The following is a 26732-nucleotide window of genomic DNA, read 5'->3' as shown; positions in this document are numbered from 1 at the left end:
TAATTTGTTTTTAAAATCCGAAACTGCATCTTAATAAAATTGCAAGTTCTTAGAGAAAGAGAATAATGAAGTAGAATGAAACGATCTCTTGATATCTGATGAAAAGTATTACTTAAAAAAGAAAGAAAGAAAGAGTGTAGAATGAGACGATTTCTGGAGAGAATAGTTTGATTTTTAGTTGATAAACGATCAATATGTATATTAGTTGACAAGCAAATGCGAAACATCAGATGAATAAAAGAGTAATTGTAGAGAGACTAAGAAAGGGTAGAATGAGATGACTTATAAAGTCAATGCAAAAGTAAGAGCTTAAGAAAGAGAGAGAGATTAAAAAAGAGTAGAATGAGATAATATCTGGAGTATATAGTTTGATGTTTAGTTGATAAACTATCAATATACTGATTAAAAGTGCAAGTTTGTGGAGAGAGGAAGTAAGAAAGATGATTTATCAAACTAATCATTTGATGAAAGGCAAACTTTAAAAAGAGAGAGGAGAGAGTAGAATGAGACGATTTCTAGTTAATAGACCATCAATATGATAATTGACAAACAAATGAAAAATCTCAAGTTTATAGAGAGAGAATGAAATGGTAAAAAGAAACGATTTGTTGAAACAACCATTTCGCAAGATTGATTTTATAGTTGGCCATCAAATAAAAGTGCAAGTCGAATGAAGAGAGAGTAAGAAATGAGAACGTAGAATTGAATGATTTCTTGAGGTGGTAGAATCTTGCAGAAAATTCAGTTGAAAGTTGCTTTTTAATGAAGTGCAAATAGAGTAAAATACGAATAGAATGGATTCGATTCAATTTGATGAGATCTAGTAGAGCATTTGGTTTATAATTTGATTGGTTGATTTACAAGTCTATTATCAATAAAAACTGCATAAAAGTGCAATTTGAAGTAAGAGTAAAAGTTGATGTCTTGACGAGATGTAAGTACAGCATTTAATTTATAGATAGTCAGTCAACTATCAAATCAAAGAATGAATCAAAGTAACATATGTACACTGAGAAAACTGAGTACACGATTAAGATTTCGAATTAAGTGGAAAATATAGAAAATAGAATCAAAGTGAAAAATATAGAAAATAGAATAAATGATATATAAAATATAAGTTGACATATTTGAAATACAAACAGTTTCAACTCCACAAAATTGCTTAGTATATATATCAGTTTGGAATCTTAATTTATCGATATTACAATTGTTTACTATCTCCCACTTTTGGCAGTTCACTTGGCCATTAATTTTGTGCAGTTCGTGACGTTCAACGCGTTTCAAGTGCAGTCGAAAAAAAAGACGCTCGCTTAACAAGAAACTAACTGCACTTAATAGCACCACGCCTCCCACACTCAAGAAAACATTGAAGGCGGAATATACAATAATAAATAAATCACAACAACAACAAAAAAAACTATCGTGTAAACTATCGCATTGCAGCAGCAACCAGCAACAACAGCAACCAGAGGCCAGCAGCAACAAGATAATAAAACTACAATAAAAGTAAAAACATAACAACAACAGCAGCGCTGGACCGTGATGAAGGTGTTGTAAGGTGTAGTTTACATGCAACAATAGCAGCAGCAACAACAACAACAACAGCAATACAACTGAAATTAAAGTCGAATCAAAAAACAAGCAAGCAAAAAAAAAAAAACAAAAGTAAAGGTAAATCCAAATCGCTTGGTAATCAGGCATGCGGGTGTTAAAATTATTACACAAGGCAATACCCCCAAACACCTTCCCTTACATTCCCCCACCCCCACACTCCTTGCCCTCCTCTCCTCCGACACCTCATACTGACTACCCCCAGCTATATATTACAACTTTTGTGTCTTGTTCAGTTTCAATTTCAATTTCGGTTTCAGTTTTAGTCTCAGTTTCCACTTTAGTTTGAATTTTTCATGTTGTGTTCCCCCTCAATCTCTCTCTCTCCCTCCCTCCCTCTATCTATGTTTCTCTTTCCACAAATTACATTAAACTAAATGGGAACAGATTGAAGTTTTTTCTTGTTGCAAAAATGTAACAAATCAGCGCTCAGCAGCCAATAACTAACTAAATTAGTTTGTACTTAATACATTTTTTAATACGAATTTAATTTCTTAGTTAAAAAACCTCTATTTATATAAAATATCACTTGTGATACTTAAAAGTGAATGTTCTAATTTGGAAAACTTATTTCACTCATCACCTTTCTAAATATGAAATTTATGTTTACTGCAAATATTTTTGTGATTGTTCGAATTCACAAATATAATTATTGCTAAATTATAGTTTCTATTATATATTATAACTGTTTCCTTAGTCGTCATAAATGCTAAATCGTTTTCCTAGTTTTTGCAGCTGCTGCCGCAACTAATCTCAGAAGAGGGAAATGTAGTTAGTGCCTGGCAGGCAGGCAGGCAGGCAGGCAATATAGATTTATAATAGGGAGCGTCTTATCAACGGACACGAGACGCGTATCTTAACTGGCTAACTGGCTAAACAACCTTCTAAATGCTTGAGCCCATAAATAACTCCAACACAGCAGCAGCAGCAGCAACAGCAACAGCAATTGCAACAAGCAACTACGAAAGGTGCCACATGCGAGTGCAATTTATGAGTGTATGTGTGTGAATGTTTCGAGTACTCATGTGTCAGGTTCTAGTGCAGAATGCAACTGACTGTCTAGCTGGATTCTCCGCTTACAGTTCTATTTGCTTGTGTGTGTTTTACGGCTTTGACTAATTTGGCCCATTTGACATTTGAAAACTTTAAAACATGCATGCAAGCAAAAGTCCAGTGTGCCCGACTGTCAGATACCCGCTAAACAATTTTCAATAAAAGCAGAACAATGGAAAAGTTGAAATAAGCCGACAAAATACTAAAATATACCAATTGATATATTTTCAGTATATGTATATGCCAAATATACCATATTGTGCAAAATATACTGAAATGTTACCTTAATATATACCATATTGCATATGTACCGAAAAGTTACCTTAATATACCAAATGATATATTTCAGATATACCACTACTTGTAGAATAAACCGTATTGGAAATATATACCATAAAGTTACCTTAATATATCAAATGCTATATTTTTGTGATATACCACTGCATGAAAGATATACTAAATTGTATTAAATAAACGGAAATGTTACCTTAATATACCGAATGCTCTAGTTTATCGATATACCACTGCATTTAAAATATACCAAATTGTACAATGTCAACCAAAACATCAGTAATTAACTTAGACGCTTTGTATCTAATTCACAACCAAGTTTATAGAAATCACAAAGACTTTTAATACTATTGCCTATACATATATTGCAAAAATCACGCTACTTCTGGCAATTACATTCAGTTTGTACCGCCACAAAGTTTCAATACCCTTCTACCACATGGGTAGAACGAGTATAAGAAACGCAGAAAAATACTAAAGTCTTATCGCTGTTCGCCATTTGATATTTAAGCCAAATAGGCGTCGACAGGCCAAGAATTTATGGCTCTAACTCGAGCAGATTGCATTTGCAATTGTCGACTCTCGACTCTCAACTCTCAACTGTCGACTATCGATCTGGGTGCAGCACAAAACATTTTGTTCGAGGGGCCAAAATCAAAATGCCAGCCACTTGCCCCTAAAAAAAAAAAAAACTACAAATTCGCCATGATCGTCGCCCCATCTGCGAATCATCATCATAGTGAGCAACCACAAAAAATATAAAACTTTCACTGTCATTACAAATGCGATGCGGGCAGCTTAGCTTTGGATGGCCAACTTGGGGGCGATTCTCTTGATAGCATGAAGGCCCCATTGTCTTTGAGGATGAACGCCAAACGCATTCGTCATGCCAAGCAGCTATAATCCAGCAGCAAATCCAGCAAGCAACAAGCCACAATTACAACTGCAATTTGACATGGCTTGAACTCACGCTCATGCTGGTGTTGAGGATGTGATGCTCATCTCAACTCATCTCAACTCAACTCAACTCAGTTCAGGTGTAAACGAGGCGCCCAGCAAACACACACAAAATGCTTTTTAATTATTATTTACACCAGCGAATGCAACAAAACGAACTAGCACAAGAGTCGAGTGGAGCTCAAAAGCTACAGTTGAGTGTGTTCGACTGTGAGATACCCACTACTTAAAATATACCAAATTAATATACTGTAAATATAATAAAATTAATTATAGCTTCTATCCTAAAGGTTGCTTAAGTTTTTGTTATTTGCAGAAGTGTAATACATCAGAGCTCGACTCTTAGATAGAATTATTCTTGAAATATACCGAATTAATATACCAACAAAAAAATACTTAATACTTACTTTACTTCAACCCTAAGGGTAACTTAAGTCTAACTTTTAAATAGAATTATTCATTAAATATACTAAATTCATATAGCGAATTAATATACCAAAAATATACTAAAATAAATTATAGTTTCTTTCCTAAGGGTAGCTTAAGTTCACCTTTTGTAGAATTATTCATAAAATATACTAAATTAATATACCAAAAATATACTAAAATAAATTATAGGGTAACTTAGGTTTTTGTTAGTTACAGAAATGTAACAAATCAGAGCTCGACTCGTAGATAGAATTATTCGTGAAATATACCGAATTAATATACCAAAAAAAAAATACTTAAATAAATTATAGCTTCAACTCGAAGGGTAACTTAAGTCTAACTAGAATTATTCATAAAATATACTAAATTAATATACCGATTTAATATACCAAAAATATACTGCATATACTTTTACACTAAGGTTTTTGATACTTACAGAAATGTAACAAATCAGAGCTCGACTCGTAAATAGAATTATTCGTGAAATATACCGAATTAATATACCAAAAAAAAAAAACTTAAATAAATTATAGCTTCAACCCTAAGGGTAACTTAAGTCTAACTAGAATTATTCATAAAATATACTAAATTAATATACCAAAAATATACTAAAATAAATTATAGTTTCTACGCTAAGGCTAACTTAGGTTTTTGTTAGTTACAGAAATGTAACAAATCATATATATATAAATATACCAAATTTATATACTGTTAAAATACTATAATAATAATTTATAGTTTCTACGCTCAATGTAACAAATCAGAGCTCGACTTTTAGACACTCATCAGCTGCACTAAGTCGAAAATTCTAGCCTTCATCTACCCCATTAACATGTGGTATAAAAGTACATAGATTGCATCGTAATTTGCGCAAAAATATCTTTGAAATTCCAATTGTTATGGTCTTCCATAAAGTGAATCAATGCGGCGTCATTAAACACAGCATGGATCAGAGCAATGAAAATCAAGCCAAGTTTTGCACTGATTTTCTTAACTCAAGAGCCATCAAATCAAGGCTCGTTTGCAGTCTAATTCCGTCTTGCAATCAAATGGGGAATGAAATCAGGGGGGAGGAATGCAAATTGTATTGTAAATACAAATTTTTGAAGCATTTGGCAAACACCAGTTTACCAAAAAATTTACAGATTACAGATCTGCATAAATTTTGGATGATCGCTCGACAAACTACACGCAACATTTTTGGTGGGAATAAAAGAAATAAAAAGTGAATTTGATTTGCGAGATCTCAGATGAGTAAAGCAAACACAAATTGAAAAACTTGACCCAAGATGGAGTCGAGTATGTTTGTTGGATTGAATTTGGGGGAGGAGTTGAAACTGAACCTGTGCTTTGTTGCCATTTCCCATTTGAATGCTCGTTTTTTGTTTTTGTTTTTGGTTTTGTTTGTTGCAATTTATTTACTATACTTGTTGCTGTTGCACATTTCAGCTGACATTTAAAGTTTAGGAGGCCAGCGCGAGAGTTATGGCCAAAGCTTGGCGTATTAACTTGAAAAGCGTTGCACTTGGATTATGATGAATAAATACTAAAAGTTGATATATGCAATGGCTGAAGACTGCAGATTATAATCTGAATAATAGGTAAATTTATAATATTTAATGATGTTCTTTAAAAACAAAGTTTGAATCTGAATAATACGTAAATTAATGTTTGTTAAATGAGGTTCTATCAAATTAATCTAAATATTTAAAACAATGTTTCTTCAGCTGGAATTTGATGTTTGCCGGAAACAAAACTTTAACAATCGAGTCAAGGCAGCTTTTCTACAAATCGATATACTATACTAATCTACTATATATACTACTATAAGTCAAACTATATATATTTCGTGGCATTCAATTGCCTATATCCTATATTTGTTGTGGGGCTATTTAAAGCACATAATTATCGATTGACTGAAATTGCTTTTCGAATTATGGTCAACGAATTAGTCTGCGCAACCTTCGTTGGCAGAAGAGCTTGAAAAATGGAAAAAAAAAAAAATTGGGGGGAAGGAAAAACTGAAGCAAAACCGAAGCTGGGCTTTTACTCTAATGAGCTGCATCAGCAATGGCAATTAATTATATTTTTAACACATTTATTTCTTATTCGTCGTTTTGTTTTCATAAATGTTAATGAGCTTTGTGGGTCTAGAACTTGTTTTCAAGTCGCGAGTCGCGAGTTGAGATGCATAATAAATAACGCTTTGAACATTTAACATTCAACATTGAACAATCTCCCGCCCCCAACTTGAGTTGCACCAGTTTTGAGGAGTGATTGGAATTAAGTGGAAACATGTTTAAGCTCTCTCAACATTATTGCTAATGCAATAACTAAGTACCTAAGTATCTCTATGTGCTTGGCTGCCAAACACACATCCATATCATAAATAAATGTATCTTTAAGATACGCGCGAGCACAAAGGCGGCGACAGCGGCGTTTAGTTTGTTATTTCTAGTTTCTTTACATTTTGTTTCATTTTCATCATGACATTTATTCCGCATTCTTGCAACTTGATTTAGGCTTGCCCCGTTTGCTGTTTGTGTCGCCGAGTTCAGGCCGCCGAGTCTCCATAGCTTTGACTTAGCTTTGGCTCAGATTCAGTTTCAGTTTCAGGTCTCAGTCTCAGTCGCCGTCGCCGTCTCAATCTTCGCGTGCACTTTGCCTCTCAACAGCTTAGTCGCCATCGACGACATTGTTGCTGTTGCTGTTGTTGTTGTTACAAAATTCGTCGATTAAATCGTGCAAAATTCTGCGGCATGTTTTCTTATATACCCTGCAAGCGACAACGCACACAAATCGGGTATGATACTCGTACTGAGGACCAGTTAAAAATTGCAATTTCAATTGATTAAAAGCGATTTACAGCGTATCTGCTAGTCGAGTTCTCTCACTCTCACTTTCGTCGTAGAACTTTTTGTTTGCAATCCATTTTTGTCGCTCTGAGTTTGCACGAAAATGTTGCACATTTTTGTTAGAACATCAAAGTCGGCATTTTATGCATTCGTATACGTAATATCATTAGAGTAGAGTCTGCGTATTTTCTATTATTGCAAATACTATTTTTCCTAACAAAAGAGTCTGTATATTTTCAATTATTATAAATCCTTAAATATAGTATTCTTGAGCAGCGTTAACAGTCGAGAACAATATGAACACCTAGATCTCAGACACATTTAGTATATACTATAATGTCTAGAGTATTTTTGATTCCCGAAATTTCAGAAATACTTTTGTATGAGGGAAAAATGTCTACTTACTAGGGGTGTTAATTGCTTTGGCTGTTAATCTGGTATATTTTAGTACGCTATGGCATAATTTCAATGCGATCTGCATCAATATACTTAATATAGTCATTGGTATATTTAACTATTTTTGTGGTATATTAATATGATATATTTTAAGAAGAAATGGGTCCTTTGTATCTCAAAGTAAACCACACATGATAAATAAGAATTTACTTTCAGTTTCTTTTCTCATTAGTTAATACCTTCCTTAAAACAACTTCTTCTTCTTCGACTGTCATTGATCAAGCTAAGCTTCAAGTGTGATTCTTGCGTATGTGATTTTGTCCTCCATTGCTTTGCGATATTATTTTTCGATAAATATCTGTCTAAAGCCGCAAGAAGACAGCACTTAACACGTGCTCAGTGCACTAAGAGTATCACATTGTCATGCTCATGCTGATGTGTTCAGTTATCTAGTCACCATGAACAGCATTATCATCTTAACTTGCACAAGACGATCATCATCGTAATCATCATCATCATTAACATCATCATCAGCCCATTTGAATGTCACGTATCTGTTTGAATGCATTGGCCTTTCAGTGACTCCCAAGCCGGAGGCTTTTCATCTCTTTCTCTACATTGCACTCTCTCTCTCTCTACCTCTTTCCCTTGCTCACTCTCTCTCTCGTTTACACTCTTTTGTTTCTTCTTCAATTCGACAATCAACGATGAAAGTGCTGAAATGAAATGCACCAACATCTAATATCCAAACACAACTCGCTTGTCAAAAGCCTCTAATGCCTTGGCTTGTTATTTTTATTGGTGTTGTTGTTGCTTTGCTCTGTCGTTGCTAACTCGAATATTTGCTTTGCCTCACGGCCACATTTTGTGGCAGGCCAAATGACTTTTGACACTCCATTATAGCAGCATTATTTTAGTATCACGATCTCTCACACACACACACATAAACAGACAACCCATAATCCACGGCAATCATGAAGCAAATGAAAAGTGAAAATTAATTTATTTATTGCACACTTTGGACATTTGAATTTATTGCTACCACAAGAATTCCTATCAGCGATCTCTAATGCGCACTTTTATATACAATTTCTAGTCATATATTATTTACATTTCAATTTTTAATAAGCATACTTTTTGTAGAGTTCAAATAGAAAATAAATTTCCTATAAAATAAAAACAAAGCACTCTGATCAAAAAAATAGCAGTATTGAAGTAAGCTGTCCAAAATACTTCAACCAAATGTAAGACAAATCATTTCAATCTCTCTGAGTAAAAGATTCACACAAAAAAGTTTCTAAAAATTCCATACAAATATTTTAAGGCATCAATTTTAAGCAAAAGTTTGCATCCGCTAACATCACCAAACTTTTTCGAGATTTTAAATTTGATTCTTTCAAATTGAATACATTTTTTGTGTACTTCCAAAAAATTGAATACAATGCGTGTGGCCAAGAATAAAGATGGTCGAAAGATACGTGAACGTGGAATTCGTTTGTCCATCGTCAGCAGAAGAATTAAACGAATTGAAATTCCAACAACAAGCAACCAAATCATTTCCTCTTCAGATATAGCTAAACTTGAGCTAATCGGTAATCAATTGGCAGACTTGGCAACTATTGTAAAAGAAGTTTTCAAGTCAAAAAAAGTGTTACAAGCCATTCACAAATCTACTTAGAATTAAAAAAAAAAACCAAGAAAATGTTCTTAATTAAAAATAAGACAAGACAAATTTAAGCCAAATTACCTAATATTGGATAAGAAGTTTCGAAGTTAAAATATGCCACTAAGTTTTAAACCATTTAAAATTCTGTTTCGAGTTAAAAAAAATAATCAAAATTATTTGCAAGACCAAGAAAATGTTCTGAATTAAAAGTGAGACAAGTTTTGGAGTCTCAATCAAAATTATTTGCAAGATCAAGAAAATGTTCAGAAATAAAAATGAGACAAGTTTTGGAGTCTCAATCAAAATTATTTGCAAGATCAAGAAAATGTTCAGAAATAAAAATGAGACAAGACAAGACAAAACAAGACAAGAATTTAAGCCAAATTAGCTAATATTGGATGAGAAGTTTTCAAGTTAAATTTGAAATTAGCTAATATTGGATGAGAAGTTTTCAAGTTAAAACATGTGACGAAGTTATAAACCATTCGAAATTCTATTTCGAATTAAAAACAAAAATGTTCCAAAGACCCAAGAAAATGTTCTGAATTAAAAATGAGACAAGACAAAACAAGACAAGAATTTAAGCCAAATTAGCTAATATTGGATAAGAAGTTTTGAAGTTAAAATATGCCACTAAGTTTTAAACCATTTGAAATTTTGTTTCGAGTTAAAAAAAATAATCAAAATTATTTGCAAGACCAAGAAAATGTTCTGAATTAATAGTGAGACAAGTTTTGGAGTCTCAATCAAAATTATTTGCAAGATCAAGAAAATGTTCTGAAATAAAAATGAGACAAGTTTTGGAGTCTCGATTGAAAGAGAATTTAACCCAAATTAGCTAATATTGGATGAGAAGTTTTCAAGTTAAATTTGAAATTAGCTAATATTGGATGAGAAGTTTTCAAGTTAAAACATGTGACGAAGTTATAAACCATTCGAAATTCTATTTCAAATTAAAAACAAAAATGTTCCAAAGACCCAAGAAAATGTTCTGAATTAAAAATGAGACAAGTTTTGGAGTCTCGATTGAAAGAGAATTTAACCCAAATTAGCTAATATTGGATGAGAAGTTTTCAAGTTAAATTTGAAATTAGCTAATATTGGATGAGAAGTTTTCAAGTTAAAACATGTGACGAAGTTATAAACCATTCGAAATTCTATTTCAAATTAAAAACAAAAATGTTCCAAAGACCCAAGAAAATGTTCTGAAATAAAAATGAGACAAGTTTTGGAGTCTCAATCAAAATTATTTGCAAGATCAAGAAAATGTTCTGAAATAAAAATGAGACAAGTTTTGGAGTCTCAATCAAAATTATTTGCAAGATCAAGAAAATGTTCTGAAATAAAAATGAGACAAGTTTTGGAGTCTCGATTGAAAGAGAATTTAACCCAAATTAGCTAATATTGGATGAGAAGTTTTCAAGTTAAAACATGTGACGAAGTTATAAACCATTCGAAATTCTATTTCGAATAAAAAACAAAAATGTTCCAAAGACCCAAGAAAATGTTCTGAATTAAAAATGAGACAAGTTTTGGAGTCTCGAATTAAACCAAATTAGCTAATACTACATAAGAAGTCATCAACTATTCGACCAAGTTTTAAACCATTTGAAATGTTGTTTCGAGTTAAAATTATTTGCAAGATCAAGAAAATGTTCTAAAATAAAAATGAGACAAGTTTTGGAGTCTCGAATGCAATTTCCAGACAGACTTTTACTTTTGTGTGCGGGTTTGGAAAATGGTTTTCAAGTGTGTTTATCAATTCGTAATTGTCATGGGTCTAGGGCGTGTCAGTTGGTAGTTGGCAGTTGGCAGTGAATAAATGTTGGCACTTGCTACTTGGAACTTGGCACTTGGCATTGTCTCAATGAGCAATTTTCAACATTTTTGAAATTTTTATGAGGCTTACGTAAACGTAAAGCCCAACGAGCTAAGCCGAAGACTCGAAGAGTCGAACCGATTTGAGCTTCAACATCGACTTCGACATCGACATCGACATCGATGGCAAACGGCGACTTCAAGTTGGGCTTGGACTTGACCAGTTGGCCCGGCGAAACCAACAACAATTGTTGTGCAATTTATCTTTATTTAATTGAACTTTTACTTTCGTCTCTCGTCGTTGTTGTTGTTGTTGTTTTTGTTGTTGTGGCTGTTATTGTGAACGCGTTTCATAAATTGCAAATAATTTTTTTAAGCCAAAATCAACTTGTAAAGTGGAAGAAAAAAACAAAACAAAAAAGTAGTCGACATGGGTTCGACTTCGACTATGGATCATACACACATACATATGTATATGCATATGTATGCGAGAGGTATGTGCGAGAGAGTGTCTGTATGTGTGTGTGTGTGTCTGGAACTCTCCATGTTTGTGTATGCTAATCCGGTAAATCAATTGATGTGCGCCGCGGGCTCTTATAAAAATCGATATAAGTTATTAATTTAAAACAATGCAAAAGCAAATCGAACCGAAGAAAATAGCGAACAAACAAAAAACAAGTAAGAAAGCTGCAGTCGAGTGTGCTTGACTGTGAGATACAAGCTACCAATTTTTAATAAAAGCAAAGCAATGCGGTATTGTTTCATAAAATATACCAAAAAGAAGTATACATAAATATATCAAATGAATATACTGATAAATACCAAATTGTATTAGATTTTATATTAATATACTGAAAAATGACGAAATATACCAACTGTTATACTTGGTATAGCAATATTTTCGGTATACTATTACATTCAATATATACTGTGTTTTGATTGGTATAATTATACCAACTGTTATATTTGGTATATTAATATATGCTGTGCTTTGCTTACTATAAAATATACCAATTTCTATATTCGGTATATATTTAATATATACCGTTTGTTGTATAGGTATAAAATATACCTATATATATTCGGTATATTGATATAATATTGCATTTAAGATATACTGTGTTTTGTTTGGTATAAAATATACCAAGTGATACATTTGGTATATCGATGTCCTATTACATTCAATATATACTGTGATTTGTTTGGTATAAAATATACCAACTGTTACATTTGGTATATCGATATACTATTACATTCAATATATACAGTGTTTTGTTTTGGTATAAAATATACCAACTGTTACATTTGGTATATCGATATACTATTACATTTAATATATACTGTGTTTTGCTTGGTATAAAATATACCAACTGTTACATTTGGTATATCGATATATTATAAAATTCATAATTGTTTTTACAAATTGCTGTCCGACGTTTTAATACACTATCTTTCAAGTTTCAAGCGCATTAATCACAGTTTGCTGTTTGCATAATGTTGATATTTTCTGTATCTTTTTTTTAACTTCTATAAGTTACTCACACCATCAGCTAAAAAGATAAAGTTGTTTGAATCAGATAAGTTGAGAGATTGAGAGAGATTCAACAGACACACACACAGACACACATCATAATACCCTCGACATGCGTTTGATATTAATGAGAGGAGAGCGCGCAAAAGAAAAGCTTTAGAAAAGCCGAAAACAAGCAACATTTGATCAAACTGCTTTTTGTCATAAATTTTGTCTGTTTTGTCTTTTTTTTCTTAGGTATTTCTTTATCTTTAGTGTGTTTGTATTTTTTTGGGTAGAGTTGAGTTGAGTTTATAAAATACTGGCTAGCTGGCTGGCGTTTTAATTGACTAAACGAGACGCATTGTTAATCAGCTCCACAGGGTTCAATTGGCCTTTAATTGACCGACCGGACACACTTCGCCGCCGTACGCCGTTATGAGATCATTTTCGTGCCTCAAAACACGATTATTGTCCGAGATTAACAAGAAAACAGCCAAAACTCGTCATGTTGTCCACGTTTTTTATTGTATTTATCTTTAGGTCTGATGTGGGAAGTGGCCATTTGGTCAAAAATGTTTCGAGAGACTCTTTTGTCGCCATTGTCTCGTAAATCAAACAGCGCAAAACAGCGCAAAATTCTAAGATAATACACCATATAAAGCCAAATGTCATTAATTAAACGCATTACAACGTGATGGGGAGTGGGGTAACTTTTGAAAACCAAAACCAAAAAAAACAAAATGACATTCTATAGAGGGATTGCTGTTCGCAATCAATCACACTCAATTGCATGGCTAATGATCTCATAGATCTCAGTTTTATTGTGGAGCCTGCTTTCATCAGATTTCAACAGGATATGCAGACAGTTGATGACCCCCAACAACAGCAACAACAACAACAACAACAAAGCGCTTTCATTAACTTGAGGCACGTGCGCCAAGGCTTCACGATGTCTTCTTGTCTTCTTGTCGTCTTGTTGTGCCGCCCTTTTGGCTCTTTGGCTGTCAGCCAACACACATACACACACACACACACACACACACACACACACACACACACACACACACACACACACACACACACACAGTCGCAGATTTCAAGAGCAACATCTGCTGCCTTCATCAATCTGAGCCGAAGTCTTTAACTCAAACTTCACCTGCAGCATATTCAAGGTGTCGATGAAGCTGTTGATGAAGCAGATGATGAAGCAGTTGATGAAGCAGTTGATCATCAAGATGATGCTGCTTCTCTTGTTGTTGTCTTCATCGTTGTTGTTGTTGTTGCCGTTCGCTGATGATGATGTAGAAAGCCAAAGCCGTCAAGTATCTTGACCCTCATTAATTCAAGTAAGCCGCAACTCGCAAAAACAACACAAAAATACAAAACAACAAAAAAAAAAAAAAAAACGAAGCAAAACACAGTTTCAGTTTCGGTTTCAGTTTCAGATTCAGTTTCAGTTGGCAAATACTCTAACCCAAGCGAACAGCATGACAAATTAATAATAACCAATTAAGTGCAATTGAAATGCATTTATACTAAACTATCAATAATAAGCCAGAGTGCTACAGTGGAGTGGGCTCAGAACAGTGTGGTATTATTCTTCAAATATACCGCAAAAGTACAAAAATATACCAAAAACTATATTTATAATACCCTTTCACTCTTAAGGATAGCGGATAAATATACCGAAAAAATACTAAAATATAATATACCGAAGGCTTTATTTATATTACCATTTTACTCAGAATGCTGCTAGTATAAAACTCAGTTTAGAAATGAATATACCGAAAAAATACTAAAATATACCAAAAACTATATTTATAACACCCTTTCAATCTTAATTATGGCGGACTGATATACCAAAAAAATACTAAAATATACCGAAGGCTTTATTTATAATACCATTTTACTCAAAGTGTTGCTAGTATAAAACTCAGTTCAGAAATAAATATACCGAAAAAATACTGTAATATACCAGTATTTCATTCTGAAAGTAAAGGGTTATATACCAAAAACTACTAAATAATGCTCAGTTTGGGCAAAATATACCAAAAATACTAAAATATACCAATGAATATATTTGCACAACCAACTTTTAATTTGAGAGTAGTGGGCATTAAAAACAGTTTAGAAATGAATATACTGAAAAAATACTAAAATATAACAGGCTATGTTTATAATAAATACTACTTCTACTTTATAGTATAAAACTATAAAAATCAATTCAAAATCTTACCAGAAATTGCTTTAAATATAATATATAGAAGGTTAATATTTGAGTGAAACAAATTTTATATTTAATAAATATATATTCAGTATTTCTTACATCAAAAGGGCAACAACTATTCGGTAATTTTTGCCATTACGTTTAATCTATATTTTGTTGTAAGTAGTTGTAGTATGTTGTTTTTGGATAATTTGAGTTTGGTGAGCTGCTGGTAAATCGAAAAGAGTTGGTGTTTGTATTTTTTGGTGACCTGACTGCAATTAACATACGTAATTTATTTAAATTCAATTTTGATTTCATTTGCTTCTTGTCGGCCGTTTTCACTTTCGTTTGGCATCCGAAAATTCCAAGCATCCGGCCAAAAAAAAAAAAAAAGAGAAAAAAAACATCAGCTTGGCGTCCCCAAGACAACAAGCCAACCAGTTTACATTTGGCGATCTCTCGCTTGTTTGGGGGACCAAGAGACCAAGAGACCAGCAGACCAAGAGACCAGACCAGACCGGGCCTGACTGACTGCCCGCTTACCACGATTATTGTGATTATTGGCCCGGCTAAGAGAGGCGGCCGTCGCAGTTGGTTTCGACTTTTTTTTGGCCAGCGCGAAACCTCAAAACACACAAATTGAAAACGAAAGTGAAAATGTTTAAAAGGCGACAAAAAAAAAAAAAGAAAAATATAAAAAGAAAAGACACACAACGAAAAGAAAAAGAAAAGAAAAAAAAAAAACAAAGCAGAAGATTGCATAGATCGTGCTGGCCACATTCAAAATGCTGTAAATTAAGTTGGCGATTTCTTGTGGTTAGCCGTTGTCGACATTGTTGTTGTTGTTGTTGTTGTTGTTGTGGTTGCTGTTAGGTGAAATCTCTCAAGCTGCTGCTGCCAGTTACACCGTCAGCGTCTTCCTCTTCTTCAACGCTTGTTGACACACTGAGAAGAAAACTGCAGTCTTGCCCCCCATCATCTCCCCATTGGACTCTTCTCCTAGCGGAAAACTTTTACCCACAACTGTGTTTTTTCTCCACCTCTCTGCATTTCGAAGTTGAGCTGATCACAAGTGATGCCTGTCAATTTACCAATTTCTTTTTTTTAACAGAACTTTTCGGGTGTCAAGTAAACAGTGCTAAAGTTATCAAAGTGAAATCTTGACAAGGAATTTCAACTTGTTCAATTTGTAGTATTCCATTACTTTTCAATCCTAAACGAAGTAAAGTCCATCTTCAAGGTACGTTTTTGTTAAAGAAATTAAGAATTTACATCGTTATAAACATTGCCAGCTATTCTAGATCAAATTTGTCAACTCAAAGCAGCAAACATGACCATTGTCAAGCGCAACTTTTCGCACAAGAAGAAGAGCATTTCTAACTTTGTGTCCTTGAGCATTCTAAGGAAATACAAAAGAATGCTAAGATCACGCATACGCCCCATGTTCCGCTTTAAATCGTCCACTCAAAACAACAACGATGACAACGAAGAGGAAAGGCAACAGGAATGGAAATTCAAAGAATCCTCAAATGAAGCAGATTAGAAAACAAACTTTAAAACAATTGCAAATGATATGCAAAATGCATTTTATATAATAATAAAATAATAAATTTATATGTTTGTCATTAAACATCTTAATTTTAAGCCTAAGTTTTACTTTATATAAATAATTATAAAAAATACTATGCTTGACAAAAATTAACTATTCTCGATGGAGCTTCTTAAAGATCGCGGTTCATTTTGTGCAATTTCTACCTTCCTTAAATGCACATTCTAAAGAAGCACTGAAACTATTCATTTAACATTTTAATTAATGTTTTTTTTTTGTTTTGTTTTTTGATATTCTTTCAAAATCTGCGTTGCGTTGAAAGATCAAAGTTGGCCAAGAATCAATGTTGAAAATGTTATTTGCATCTCAGCAAGCTGGTCAAAGCTCGAACATTACTTCTACAATATTTTGCATACACATTTCTCAATCAACAAAAATTTATCGTTGTGAAAGGTTTTATTTTGTTTTTAAGTTGAGAAATTTTTGATTTTATTTATTTACGCTACGAAAATTTGATACCTCTTTATATTTTTTTTACAAACGTTTTGCATTCGTGTTCTTGTGAATTCTACAGTGCGTATACGAAATGAAGCTGAATTTATTATTTCATTCTTTTGCATACCATATACCATATTTTGCAGTGTACAAAATGACCATTACTAAGCGCGTCTCACGCCCCTCGGCTGCGCAACAACGTCTCTCTCCATTCAGAAGGCAGATGCGCAAACCAAAGGTGCCAACCAAGAAGCTGCCTCCTGAAATGGCGCAACAATTGGATAATAATATACTCACAGCCATCATCCAAATGGATGACAGCAGTAGTGAAGACGTGGAAATGATGGAGGTAGATTGAGAATACAATCCATATCAGCAAAACTAACAACATAAAATATATATTGTAGTATAATAGTCATAATTTCCGGTACACAATTTTATTATAATACTTGCAAAATTAAAGTTGAAAACATAAAATGTAACTACTTGGGTTGCTCGTTTGACTTTGTGTTGCAGTTGCAGTTGCAACTTTGAAAGAGGCTTAGCAATGGCAACTCGTTAGTTGCAACAACGCAACCCAACACAACAAAACGAGTTACGCAACGGGAATGGCTATAAAATGCAGATACTAGAAATGAACTCGGCCAGCTGAGAAAACATTGACCCAGTCACCTCAGTCAACCCAACAGCATCTAAGAAGGGGACAGCATCAGCATCAGCATCCAAAAGCAGTTGTTCAACAACATTCGGTCAGTAGTTGATGCTTTGAAGATAATCACTTGAGATATAGGACAATGAGGTGAGTGTTTCATTTATTTACATTTACAACTTCCCCAGCACATTTTATTTTAACCTATTCTCAGTGAAAGATAAACAGTATGGTATTGTCATAAAAAAATATAATAAATCTATATACCGAAAAACTACTTAAAGTATACCCGAAGCTATATATCACATGACAATATACCATCACACAATTTATACCATTAAATACAAGATATACCAAGAAAATACTAAGAATATGACAAAAGCCTATATTTCGCATGTCAATATACTACCACATAAAAATATACCAAATCTATATACCGAAAAACTACTTAAAGTGTACAGAAAGCTATATTTCGCATGTCCATATACCATCGCATTTAATTTATACCATAGAATACTGAATATTGGACATACATATATTGCAAGCTATATTACGTATATCGACCTAATAATATATTAAGAATATACCATATAATAACAAATATACTGCAAGGTATTACGCATGTCGACATAACACGACACACGAAAATATTGAAAATGTACTACAAGCTATATTTCGTATATCGGCATAAATATACCACAGAATACAAAATATACCAAATCAATATACCTCAAAATACTGAACATATGCTGCAAGCAATATTTCATATATCGACATACTTCCATATTAGAAATATACCATTAAATAAAAAAATATACTAAATAAATATACCTAAAAATATACTACAAACTATATTTCGCATGGCGATACCACCTCATTCAAAATATATCATAGAATTCAAAATATACCAAATCAATATACCGAAAAAATACTTAAAACATACCCGAAGCTATATTTTGTATACCGACATACTATCACATTCAAAACATACCATAAACGACAAAATATACCAAATACCAAATACCTAAAAATACTGAAAATGTACTCTAAAGCTATATTTCGTATATCGTGACACTAGTACTATAGAACACAAAATATAACACACTGTCAACCAAAGCAATTAATACCGGACATCTGCAGACATATAGTATAAAATTATTTCTTTCACTTGTTTTAAAACAGACTTGAACAAGTGCATTTACAATTTTTTAGATGTGCATATTTAATCAACTTAAAAGAGCTGTGTTCTCGCTTTTAATTCACTTTTAATCACTCTCACTATTCTTATCATGTATTACGCGAAATTTCGCAAACTGTAGCAAGTTGAATTCGAAATGAAACTGTATCTGCATCTGAAGAAAATGTTTAACAACTCTTCTGATTGCCATTCGGTTTATCTCATTGCTTGACACTGAGACTGAACACAATAACAACAACTGATAGTTGACATTGAGAGAACACGCCGATAATAATATTGTCTCAACACTTGTGCCAATACAACGAGAAACAAAACACGATAGAAATGTATTATCTCTGTTATCAGACGTACGACTTTCACCACAGCTGTTATAAGTTTTTGGTACAATTTTAATATACAAATAACCCGCATGCATAACAATTAAGTTGAAGCGATAAGATGCGCGACTGGCAGATGCCCTGTAAAATAAGATTGGCTACTAAAATATGAATATTGTTGAAGAAAAGGGAATTGATCAGGAAATATTATTGAAATAACAAATACAATTTCTTATTGAAAAGGGATGAACCAGAGCGACTTCAGGCTACATAATCACGAAATAGGGAAATATAACTATTATCATCATGTAGTATTAACCTTCTTAGTTTATTACTACTATACGAATAGCATTCTCTATTCGTATAGTAGTGAAAATATGATTGTTATAAGAAGTTGCTTTTCCTATTCAATTAAAAGAAAAGCGTGCGAGCAGCAAAGATTTCACATTAAGAAATTAGCACGGAATTATTTGTAGTTTTATGGCCAACCCTTTACAGGGTATACTCGTATAGTATATTATCTCGTGTATGCGAACACCAATTGTGATTGTGTCATCTCACGTAGGTGGTGGTCTCTGTTTTGCTCTGCTCGCATTCCACGGTGGCTGCAATCTCTGTGCTTTTCATTTCAGCTGCTCGCCGAGTTGTCATTGCAAATGGCATCGCATGGAATGCGGTGTTTGAGAGGCGACTACAACAAGATGGGAGATGGGAGAAGGGGGGAGGAAAGGGGAAGGGAGTCAGGGAATGATTGAGTATGTTTAACAAAACTTGCAGCATGCAAATCAGAGTCAGGAAATTATTATTACAACTTTTTAACAGCTTCGTCAAATGTTTTTCTTTTATTTTTTCTTTTTCGTTGTTGCTAGACATGTTTGTGAGTGTTTTTTTTTTTTTTTTTTGGTTTTGCTTTTGAATTCATTAGCATTACATAGCTTCCGTATTTGGCACCGAAAGCATTGGCCAACGTTAGCCACAATATGGGTCAGAGCTACCATAAATGGGGCCCAGGCCTCAAGCTCTCCCCTCCGCCTCAAGCCTCGAGTCTCATGCCTCAGGCTGTGTGTCGACCGTCAAAGTATTTACAGCTATACGAAAGCAACAACACATAATATTGATGGAAAAATTTTTGCTAAATCAGGCATCATGGTTTATGGTTTATGGTCGGGTAACACAAAATCCGAACCGAATTCATATATGCCGCAAGTTAATTTACTTAGTTGCGGTATCTCGAATTGCGACCACCTCCTCTCCCCTCTTGCTCCTCCTCCTCTTGCTCCTCTGCGACTTCTCTTTTCTGCTTGCATAAGCAGAATCAACAGTCGACTTAATGTACTCAGCATTTAAATGATAAGCGGCGGCATTCAACACAATTGGTATCATTGCCAGGGGCCAGGGCCATGAGGAAGCGGCTTGACATTGGCGGTTTGTCTTGGGTTACAACAGGGCACAACGGTACGTATGCGTGATGCAGCTAAATGCGCATTTCAATGATCCGAGAACAACACACGACGCTGCTTTACTAGCCTCAAGCTCAATCTATTAAATGAATCACTGCTAATCGATGGAAAGAATCAAGATTTACAACATTCAAATTTGTCAGCCTAAAGCTGAAACGAATTCATATTCGCAGCTAAACAAAATTGAATGCCTATTTATTTATACAAAAACATGTAAGAGAGCCACAGACGAGTGTGCTCGACCATGAGATACTCGCTACGCATTTTTAGTAAATGCAAAACAATGCGGAATTATGTTTGAAATATACCGAATTAATATACTAAAAATATATTTTGTATATGCTTAAAATATACCGAATTAATATACTAAAAATATACTGTATATGCTTAAAATATGCCGAATTAATATACTAAAAATATACTGAAAGGTATTTTGCTACTATATTCAGCTTAAGAAAATTAATCTCAATTTAATTGATTTCTAATATACTGAAATCTAGATTTGGTATATTTATATATTAGTATATTTTTATACTTAAATCTAATTTTGGTATATTTATAAATTAGTTTATTTTTATACTGAAATCTGGATTTGGTATATTTATATATTAGTATACTTAAATACTGAAATCTAAATTTGGTATATTTATATATTAGTATATTTATATACTGAAATCTGGATTTGGTATATTTATATATTAGTATATTTATATGCTCGAATCTGTATTTGGTATATTTATACACTTCTACATTCATCTGCAAAAAAGTACTCACAACTTATTTAATTTCTAACAAAATACTACAAATATACTAAATAGTATATATAGTATATTTATATACCACTACATTCCGTTTAAAAGAAATATGCACTTTTCATTTGATTTCCAAGAAAATCAATTTCGTATTTAAACATTCAACTTGTGAATGACCATTTTATACATTGTATTTTATTAGATTATTATCTTAAATAAATATAATGCCCAACAAAACACATAATCATCATATTGCCACTAAAAATTTACATTTTATATACCCTGCATTATTTTACTTGAATTTAATCCAGTTTAAGTAGAAAATGCCAATTGAGCCTACATTTTTTTTGTTTTAATAATTTCAATTGCTGTTCAAGTTATCAACAAATGTACAACAAATTTCTTAAAAAAACCGCTTCGTTTGTAGAAACTTCTTTTGCTGTTCTAATTGTCATCAAATTTACAATAAATATTTGTGCTAAATTTGTAACTTGTTGAAGTATTTTTCCAACACTAACCATTTACAATAAAATGCACTTACAACTCTATTGCTTTGCCATTTCAATTGTGTCCCTACAATAATAATATAATACATTTGTTGAGGCGTGCTTCCATCTTTGGCTAATGGAGATTGTTGTTTTGCTGGGGAGATAAACACACACACAGACACACAGACACTCAGAGACTCAGACAAAGAGTCGTAAGTAGAGTGGCAGTAATGTTTAATGGCAAAGCGCACACATAAAATGCAACAATGCCACAGTAGACAACTTCCTTGTGCCGTTGACATTCTGAGGGCAACCCCACGCACTTGACACTTGTTTACAGGCAACTTGATTCAATTCAGCATTAAAACATTTAGAAAAATAATAATAAAAAAACGCAGCTCATAATTAGCCCCAAAACCGCCTCACCTTCGACGGCGATCAGCGCAGTGCAGCAGCCAAGACAGCAGACAAGCCTATTAGCGGACTGAGAGACTGAGAGAGGGGGGAAAACACAGACAGAGGACAGAGGAGTGACAGATTGTGGAGTGCTCACAAGTCGTCGCCCACTTTACGCAATTGCCCAGGCGTTGACAGCTGTGACTGCGATTGCGATTGAGACTGAGGCTGAGACTGCGACTGAGACTGAGAAGTCTCAGCTGCTTGATGGATTTACGATCAAAAGATTGCCTGCCACACAATTGCTGTTGTTGTTGTTGTTGTTGTTGTTGTTGTTGTTGTGTGGATATTGCGTAAGAAACGCGAGGCGACTTTTTTTGGATTTCTCGATGTTCGATATCGAGGCTGAGTAATAACTCAATCCACAAAATCTGATGACGACTGACTTGCGGCAGCATCGTTAATGCTAATGTTAACGGCACTTCTCGAATGCCCCGTTCGACGCTCTGGCCACACAAGTTTGTTGCCTAAGTCATTCGTTTTGTGACATCAACTACCGCAAGCTGCGCTAGAATTTAACACCGTATCACCAGCTGCTGCTGCTGCTGCTTTCTCTCTTCTCCAGACTGCACTTTGCATGCGATTTTCGGTTACATAAGCATACGCATTGGAATCACGCTTCAAAACTGGTTCGAACTCTCTTTTCACTCCCCTCGTTAACTACTCGCCACTCTCTACCGGTTGCTGTCACCTCCTCATCATCATCATCATCATCATCATCATCATAATCATCATCGAGCGAGCATTAAGTGGCATGCGCTTTGATGACGTCAGTTATGCCACACAGTTCTTGAATCAAGACTCTACAGTCGAGACTCAAGACTTGCGCCATTGACCCAGAGCCAGTTAAACGCTCAAATATTTAAATTGAAGAATTCAAGCGAGTTTTCGAGCTGTTCGCAAATGTTGTAACAACTGGGTTATCAAACTAATAAAAAAAAAAAAAAAACACTTTATAATCGCAAAATGCAGTTCAGTTGAAATAAAGTTGCTAATATATTACTTAATTCATTGAACGAAAAGTCAAATAATGTGAGATACTATTTTAGAGACAACATTTGTAATAACTGAAGAAATGTCGTCTGCATTATCAAACTAATAAAAACTTCTCTTGAAATAAAGTTGCTAGCATTTTATCTAATTATACTAATAACTACTTTGTGACATCAAATTGTAATATAGTATTTTTGTTCATATTGAAAAAAACATTAATTCATAACATATATGAAATGTTGTTTAAATAAAGTTTGTTATATATTCGATTGAACGACAAATAAAACAATGTAAGAAACTATTTTTGAGGGAATTTGAATATTTTATAGAACTGAATAAACTAACAAAAACTTCACAATAGCAGTTCAGTTGAAGTAAAGCTTCAGATCGATTATCTAATTATGGTTGGAACGTAATATATTTGTTCATATCGAAAGAACATTGCTTGATAACATATAAGAAATGTCATTTAAATAAAGTTTATAACATATTTTTATATATTGATTAAACACTTGTATGTGTATGAAAAGTAAAACAATGTAAGAAACAATTCGTGAGAGAAAAAACGTTATAAATATTATATAAAGAACACATTGCTTGAGAAAACAAAAACGATAGAGTCTCGAATTTCGGTACAGACAATAACAACGATAGTTTTTGTGATTGTGATTCCTGAAAATTTGATGGGAAACAATTTGTAAAAGCTATAAAAGAAATACTTTAAGGCAACTTAATACAGGTCTTAGTTGCGTTGCCTGACAATCTGGTATATTTTGCACTCAATGGTATATTTGGCATATCAACATACCGTACATTATATCGTACATTGATTCGGTATATTTTTGAAAATGTATTGCGGGTATCTCACAGTCGAGCACACTCCACTGTAGCTTATAGTTTTTCATAAATTATTTAATTTATTGCACAGTTTATCAGCACGAAAATGAAAGAGAGGGTAAAAAATGTATTTGAAATATAGTGAGTCGATGGCCTTAGTTGCTAGCACTCACTTTCATTTTAGTTATTATATTATTCTGTATAATAATCAACATATAAATAAACAAATAAATATATTTGAAATATATTGCAATCACAATTGTTGGATAGTCTAGAAGAAGAGTTGTTATCGGTTAGGAAATTCTGCAAAGAAATTTTGCAATTCGCATGCGTTATCGATAACTGTGCTCGATAATTTATCGAGCGTGCTCAATTGAGCAATTGGGCAACTCTCTTTGTAGGCAACACACACATATTACTCGCTATTCGATGTGCGCAATGAAAACAAACAAATGAAAATTATTTATTAATTATTGTTGCATACACAATAAGCAATCACAACAACAATAACAACAACAACAACTACTGTTAGCATTGGCTGCATAAAATCGTTTGTTAGCCACTTCTTTTGGACGCCTCGTTTATTATGCGCTGCGCAGCATTTCGTCAGTTCAGCTCAATTCAATTCAATTGGGGCTCATTGAAGCCCAAGCCTCAAGCAGCCACTTGGCATAATGCAGAGAAAGAGTGGAAGGAGAGAGAGCGAGAAGGGGAGAGGGAGAGAGAGAGAGACACACCGTCTGGGTATAGAGCAAACACTTAATTTTTTTTGAAGCGCATTTCACTTTCATTTTATGTGCGTTGCGGCGATCAAAAATGCGACGAGCGATTGGGAAAACTGAGCGCAAAAAAATTCCAATTTCAATTTCAATTCCAATTTATTGATGACCCATCCACACACTCCGCATGCAAATTCGATTCGATTCGAGTCGAATCATTTCAACTACATTTCGATGACTCAAATCAGTTGCAAATCTACTTAGAGAAAGGAGTTGCCTGCATCAAATCAATATCAATAATAACAAGTCTCCCAGTGACATTGCAGAAAGGCGTGAGAACGTGAATGGAATGTCAAATAGTCGGATCTATAAAGTGCACTTGGCTAATGAATCACATCTTAATCTTAGGGGCTTTCCACACACCGATTAATTCGATCTCATTATGGAGTAAGCAGCGGTCAATTAGTTTAATCATTGCATTTATATTATAAAATAGTGACAGTATTTACTTAGCATTCAATGGAAATGCATAAGTCACATTTAATTGCAACAAATTCTATCAAGAATTTACAATTAACGATCAACTTAAGATTGCAAATATAAATGACAATTTTTCGGTTTATAAAACTTGCAGCTTTCGAAACTTATTTGTTATTTTGTTATTTTGCTGTAGCAAAAACTTTCCGAAACATTTATGACACACTTCAGAGTAAAGGCTGGACATCTCTTGTTTGCTAACAACAATTTTATCTATTTAAACAGCGAAAACAATTATTAGCTAAGAGACACCTGAGAAGGTAAAAATAGCACCAATACTTTTCCTCCTTTTTTGCGTTGATTATATAACTAACAGTTATAGTAATAAACATTCCAAAGACAAATTTCTAAGCTGTTATTTCTTAGTGTAATAAAAGTTAAATTGGGATATTATGATAATTTTTTTCAGTAAAAAATGTTTGAAATTATGCAAATAATTTTTCTGTTATTTTTCGCTCTTAAACTCATATTAAAAGAAATTTTGATATATGTTCAGTTCAATTATTTCATAATGTAATAAAAGTAAAATTTCGTAAAATTTTCATAGTCGAAAAATTTTTGCATTTTTTTTGCCTTTTCTCTCATACTCAAAATTCCTATTTGAATTTAAAGAAACTTTTTTATGCTACTCTCATACTCAAAATTCCTATTTGAATTTAAAGAAACGTTTTAATGCTACTCTCATATTCGAAATTCTTCTTTAAATTTCAAGAAACTTTATTTTCTCCTCTCTCTTGCAAAATTCTTATTTAAATTTTAAAACAACTTCTTTGGCACAATTGCAACCAAAACATTTGGAAGCTTTGGTCAAATGTCAAAAATTGCTAAAGATTTCCATTGAACCCCACTCGATTGAATTGAAAACTCACCGTGTTGAACTTTTCCATGAAGACACTCATTTGATTTTTCGCTGCCATTTTTTAGCGGTTTTCAATGTTGACTTTGAAGAAAGAGATGCGTGTGATAAAATCTTCTCACAACTTCACTTATGCATGGGCGACATCTGGCGGCGAGAATTGTCACATGACACACACGCACACTTTAACACAGGCACACACACACGCACACACACACAGAAGAAGTCAGAAACGCTGAAGCCACAAAGAATAATCAGTGCACATCAAATGCATTTGAGCATCAACATCACAAAAAAAAAGAAAAATGTGATATTTATTCAACAATTGTATTTCGGCTTTTTCTCTTTTCTTTTCTATTTTTGTGTGTAAACAATAAACCGATACACTGAGTGCAAAAAAAAAATTGCTTGGCACGAGCAAAAAAAGAAATAACAAAACGCGCGCGAGATTTGTGTTCACCAAAAAAAGTGTTTGTTTCTTTCTTAAGATTTCAGCACCCGGTGCTTTGGCTCGCGTGCGTTCTTATCGACGGCTGGCAGCGCATTGAAACGACGCGCTCAAGACGCTGAAGACCGCAGCGCCAACAACTTGAAGAAACCACAAATGCAAAGCAAAAGCAAAAGCAGC

General features: G+C 33.6%; 1 protein-coding gene across 2 annotated transcripts in view; it reads right to left on the bottom strand.

Moving 5' to 3' along the window:
* LOC133849511 (disheveled-associated activator of morphogenesis 1) overlaps positions 1-26359 on the bottom strand; it is a 43291-nt gene extending 16932 nt beyond the window's left edge. For both annotated transcript variants that reach the window (XM_062285645.1, XM_062285646.1), the window contains exon 1: positions 26118-26359. In XM_062285645.1, the coding sequence (XP_062141629.1) occupies positions 26118-26165 (48 nt within the window). In that variant the 5' untranslated portion in view covers positions 26166-26359. The remainder of the gene's footprint in view (positions 1-26117) is intronic.
* Positions 26360-26732: the final 373 nt, after the last annotated feature.

This window comes from Drosophila sulfurigaster, chromosome X (genome assembly GCF_023558435.1).
Source record: "Drosophila sulfurigaster albostrigata strain 15112-1811.04 chromosome X, ASM2355843v2, whole genome shotgun sequence".
In the NCBI taxonomy this organism is placed as follows: Eukaryota; Metazoa; Arthropoda; class Insecta; order Diptera; family Drosophilidae; genus Drosophila; species Drosophila sulfurigaster.
Note: the sequence above shows the minus strand (reverse complement) of the source record. Positions and strands in the feature narration are given on the sequence as shown.